The sequence below is a fragment of the Pygoscelis adeliae genome, unplaced genomic scaffold (genome assembly GCF_000699105.1).
Source record: "Pygoscelis adeliae isolate BGI_AS28 unplaced genomic scaffold, ASM69910v1 Scaffold14, whole genome shotgun sequence".
NCBI lineage: Eukaryota > Metazoa > Chordata > Aves > Sphenisciformes > Spheniscidae > Pygoscelis > Pygoscelis adeliae.
The window spans coordinates 10,734,181-10,739,959 of NW_008825109.1; the positions used below are offsets into that span (position 1 = coordinate 10,734,181).

At 39.8% G+C, this 5,779-nt stretch overlaps 1 protein-coding gene across 1 annotated transcript in view; it reads right to left on the bottom strand.

Annotated features, from left to right (window-relative positions):
- Nucleotides 1-5,779, bottom strand: part of ROBO2 (roundabout, axon guidance receptor, homolog 2 (Drosophila)) — a 623,567-nt gene that overhangs the window by 252,984 nt on the left and 364,804 nt on the right. The window contains exon 18 of the mRNA XM_009327889.1: nt 3,068-3,250. Within this exon, the coding sequence (XP_009326164.1) occupies nt 3,068-3,250 (183 nt within the window). The remainder of the gene's footprint in view (nt 1-3,067; nt 3,251-5,779) is intronic.

The following is a 5,779-nucleotide window of genomic DNA, read 5'->3' on the forward strand; positions in this document are numbered from 1 at the left end:
CATGGATGGCAGAGGGGACGGAAGAAGAGACAGCTTGGGTAAGTGGAACTAAGGGGCCAAGCTACACGCAAAAAACTTTACAGACTTGCGCTGGAAAATGTTGAGATTTATCAGCCTTTTACACTGTAACACTGAGGTATAATTATTTTTGAGTTTTTGAATCTCGAGCTTAGGCATGAGAGCAGAAGCTAATTATTTGTATTAATTATTGCTATTAATTTTATACTCTATTTTTCCTGGCTATCCATATGTTGCCTAAGCTGTTTGCAACCTGCTGTTTCAGCCCCACTTCGTTTATTCTTCACGTATCTTTAATCACGCTTACGATAATGGTCTACCGTATCCTATGTTTATTAAAGATATGAAAACTAGGATATCAGCTTTGAATTGGATAGGCAAATGCTTCAATTTCAAAAACACTGTAAAGGCAATGCATGCATAGGTTAATCACTAGATTGCTTGAAGATCTGAACACCTCACGGTAAGGCCAACATATACGCAACTAACAGCTGAAGCGTAAGAAAGTTCCATTTCTCTAGTTAGATTTTCAAAAATGTTTGAGATGATACTTTTTTTGAGCTTTAAAACCAAAATTCAGTTATATACGACTAATGCTTGTTTATGTTGTTAGTTCAAGCATCTTGTCCTGCAAATTACTTTCAAAACTGCATTATTTCAAGGAGTTAGATGAGTAAGAAGTATGCAGAATTATAATGACAGAGACATTAGCAGTGGTAGATTTTATGTTCCCCTGGAATCACTAGGAGAATGAATGCTACATTTTTATCACAGAGAGGCAGCAGAAGTATTTCTTCTTGTATTTGGTTTTAATTCTGCATATCTCACATGTTCATAAACACTTAGATAGCTAATGTTTGCAATGACGTGTTGATGAGGTAAGAGACAGACTAATGGACAGTACCTGCAGGGGTGAAGGTGAAGGACTGAACTGCAAAACAAGAAAGCAAACACATTGTGAGTTACACACCCTGATAATAAGCGCTAATTGCAGGGCACGAGTTTCCTCTGAAATTTACTCAGTTGTGGTTGAATATCATAAGCAGGACATAACAGTTGAGCTTAAAGCACTAACCAGCCAGCAGCCAATGAGAAATGATGGTTGGAAAGGTGAGCAGTGAATTTTGACAGTCACATTTGAAGACTTTCTGTGTGGACATGCTGTTCCCCAAATTGTAAACATTAGGATAAATTTTGAAGCATGATCTGTTATGAACTTTCCTTGCTGAAAGCATACACTATTTCATAATTCTGATGATGGGAATTCTGTGTCATGAGGCAAAGTTCGTATCACACTTAGATGCAGCAAACATCATGAGAAGGAATGAGTTGCAGGAGACATGCTGTTTATAATGACTTTTATAATTATTTACAGCTATGCATTTTAAGGTACCAAAGACTTTGCTCTCAATCTCCACCCCCACCCCCAACATGCCAACTCACATACAGAGCTAATAATTCCGCTTTTTAAAAAAAGAGTAGCCTTAGCTTGTGTCCAAAGTTTATGTACAGGACTGTTTCCTAAGAGGAATAACAGTACAGCTGTCTCTTAATATGAAAAGTCTTGGGATCCAGACTGATATTTCATATAAACACATGTGTAGGTGTGTGTGATATATATTAGTTTCTCAATTAACACTACCCAACCTCTTGGAGAGTAAAAGTCATTGCTGTTAAAGGAAAGAAGAAAACAGCTTGGCAAAAAGCATAACCTATGAATGATACAGGCCACGTGGTGACGCAAGGTGAGGTTCCACAGAAACTGAGTCAGTCCAAGAGCCACTGAAAGGGTCTCCCTCTGCTCCCACTGCTCATCTGATTTCTTGGGCTGCCTTGTTTCACTAAGCCAATGGAAAACTAATCCAGCAGGAAGGATTGAAAAACAACATAGAAGTTTCCTTCTGGTTTAGTGAGCCCAGTCAGGACACTGAGGAGTCTGACGATGGCTAATGCCAAGGTGAGGAGGCATAGGACTGTCTGGCCGCGAGCAGGGAATGAACGTTAGTTTCTGGCAAGTTGTTAGAGATGCTCAGCCACTTAGGGAACGCGTGTCCTCGGGTTCGCACGTGATAACTTGTAAATAGAAGAGTACTAGTGTAACTTCAGTGTGATATAATATCAACATTAAATATGCTGTGTCCTCAACTGTGCAAATCTTGCTCAAAAAGGAAATGTTTTCTCTTTCTAAATGTTAATAAGCTCTGCAAGAGAACCTACCCCAATATTTGAAGAACAGCTTTTTTGTGTTAAATTAGGCTTCAGAGTGACCCATTTTATGGTAATTCACCTGACTTCCTAAAACTTCATAAGAATTTTTCTGTAAGCACAGAATAATACACAAAACAAACAGGTTGGGGGAGCAAGAAAATATTTTAATTTGGCAAATGTATTTATTTTTCCCATGTCGTTTTCAAAAACTAATTTGTAACTGGAGCAACACATTTGGTGCAAGAGGGGTCACACTGTGAGGGCATTCCAAGGTGTTCTACCTCCAAGACAAAACTTTTTATGGCTTCTGCCATAGGTGAATTTTGACCAAACTTCTCTGTCTAATACATCACTCCTCCAACTACAGGTATGGAGCCACTGATTAAGTACCTCCGTTCATTTCCCATGCACATGGCTTCAAAGATACAGAAATGCTTGGCAATGAAGAAGGAGAAGACCAAATACTCTTTTTAACCTTCCTTGTGAGGGTCTAGTCTAATTCACATCTGAGCACATAAATGGAGCCGGACCGCTAACAGGGTGCCTTCTGAGCAAGGAGCAAGAGGTACAGTTAATCCTCTTTGTACTTTTTTATGCTAGATGTGCTGGAGATGTAAAAATAAAGACTGTCTTATGATAATGATGAAATGTGGTACCGAGCAATGCATTTAAAGCTTCTCATACACCAGCATTTTCACAGCATACATTTAAAACAAGCATACAAAATTCACCCAGGCCACCTTTGCTGTAAGTACAACACGTTATTTAAGTAGGTTTAACGGCACCTGTTCTCTTCATGATAGAACCTGATGAGATGGTAATAAATAGTTACTGTTCTTACCAGCATAATTGCTGAGCCCCTTCCTCTTCTTTCTGCGCCAGTACAGCCAGATGCTGAAACCCATCAGAATTACCCAACATGCACCACCGATGCCAGCTATAAAGGCAGGCTGTTTGACAACATCAGTGATTTGCTCGGTTATGCTGTTGTTATTTTCAGTGATGACAACTTCGTTACGACCTCCTGCACAAAAGAAATTCAACAGAATGTTATGGATTCTGTAATACAAACAGGAACCAAGTATTGCAAACGAAAATTTAAAAAAAAAACAGTAATGCACCTCAAAAGAATTATCCACAGTAGGAGAGCTTTAATGAGTACCAATGCACACCTTAAAATTAACGTTTCTAGAAAGTAAATCCATAATCCATTGTGATTTTGCAAACATATATTTGAAAAGATAACTCAATAGCACTCTCCCAAGTAACCTAACAGATGACAGTCCAGAGCCTTTTTTTTAACAATATATTGTTTGTTCATTTGTTTTTACATAGTTATAGACAGAATACAATGATGAGAAAATGGATCATAGAAAACCAATTAAAAAAAAAAAATCAAGCAATCAATAAATAGCTTTTCCAAATGAGAAATCCAAATACAAAATATGCTACAACATCAAAAGACAGTTCCTTCTCTCACTGTTGTCAGCATGCCAAAAATTCTTACTTAACTCATTTGTTTTTGCTGCATGCTAGAGTTTCCAAATTTAACATTAAAAAAAAAAAGTGTTTTCAATCGGGGAAAAGATGCATTTTCCAGCAATTATTTCATGGGGAAAACAATCCATACAAATCCTAAGTGCACCAGCTTTGACACAAAGCAGAAAATAGAGTAGTTAACTGTAAGGTCTAAACAATCACATCAACAGATGCTATTTTTTTTCACCTAGAATGGGCATGAAAAATTCTTAACATCAACCTGTAAGAAATAATTATGATATGGAATACCAATTAAAGTGACATGCATCAAAAATTATTATATAGCATCCTAAATTGTGTATATTACATTAGAAAACTGTAAATTTCAGTAGATGGTCCCATTGTTTCCCCCCCACCTCTTTCTCTAAAAGGGAACTTTTCTAAGAGGAAAAGCTTGGTGTCTGGTTTGGAAACAAATGCTCATAAAAAAATGTGAACGGAAATCAGGAAATGCTACAGCATATAATTCTAGGGCCAGCACTTTTCTACTTCAAACCTTCTCTTGTCAAAAATGGTTAGTTTTAAAATTAGGAAATGCGGAACATATTTTTCTGCAAAAAATATGAATATTGATTATATGTGCTTTTGATATAAACTGCCCACATCTGCAGTTTTGAAATTGGTGAAAGAATTGTCCATCATTTCTGGTAAAAGCATTTATATAGCTCAGTCCTTGAAATGTTTACGCAGTATTATCAGATGTCTGTATGCATGCTGAAGAGCTGCAAGAGTAGCTACTCTACTGAGACAAAAAAGATGCAAATACTATGATTCTCAATTATGAGAGCCTATCGCACACACGTAAAGGTAGTAGAATATGGCAATAAAACACTGAAATGGTCATTCAGAGGAAATTATTAAAAGTATTGTAGCATTATGCCTTGCTGTGAAAATGGACGTATTCCTTGTCTATAATTCAGCAACAGTTAAATTTACCGCTCACTTCTTTCAACAGAACACCACCTGCGTCTGCACACTGGCTTCAGCCTAAAGCAAACAAACAAGGTCGTTGGCTAAAGCAGATAGGAGAAGTCTGACACTTCCAGTTTTATTTCCACAGACACCTTCTTGCCCGAGACCCAGCATTTACACCAGTCGAGTTGCGAATAGGGATCCCTGCCAGAGGGCCCGTCGGGCTAGGTGTGCCTTCCCTGCCCCAGCCTGCCCCCCTACCGCGGGGGACCGGCTCTGCCCCAGCGCTGCCCCCGCCAAGACGCAGCTTCAGGCCCTAAGCTGTGTTCAGAGCTGGACTGAGTTCCTCGGGAAGAAATGCGGTGCACTGCATTAGATTGCTATCACACTGTTAATGATCTCGGTGATTTTATTAAGCTTCCTCTCTTTCAGCACCATGTCAATATTTAGTAATGATGACCGTCTGCTTTTGCAAACAGACTGTTGAAACTGTGCTACAGCTTGGCTTGCTTTCAGTAGTTCTGTGCAAGGAACAAAACAGGCTTCCCGCAAACAGAATAGGTCCCACAGAAGGATGCTGACAGACTACGCGTGCTAACGCATAAAAAGGCAGCACACCAGTACTGGTATCCTGTACCAGTCTATACTGGCCACGCTGGTAAGCTTTACTAGCGTCAGGGCCTGGTAGCTGCAGCTGTCCTTTCCCATGCTTTCCTATTTTGTTTTGCCGTCGCCAAAGGCCCGACGGCTTCCAGTTCTGATGCAGCAAGCGAGAATACAACTCAGAGAGCACCTGTGACAAGGAAAAGAAGGGAGGCAGCGGTGGCTCCTTTATCAGATTTCCCCCTGGTTGGCCCACGGAACCAACCCATAGGTGCACCCCAGTGCTGAAAAAGGAAGCGCCGAGAGTAAAACTAATAGAAAGAGGCACTCTACGGCATGCTTTTCCAGGCACGCAATTGATTTTCTAGTAGAAATCAGCATGGGAGTTGATGTTGCTCTAATTGCCATTAACTCAGTTAATTTCTGTGCCCTTTGGAGGCGAGGTAAAAGCAGCGGGACAGTGAGGAAACAGGTAATGTCGGCGCTGCTTCGGAGGCAG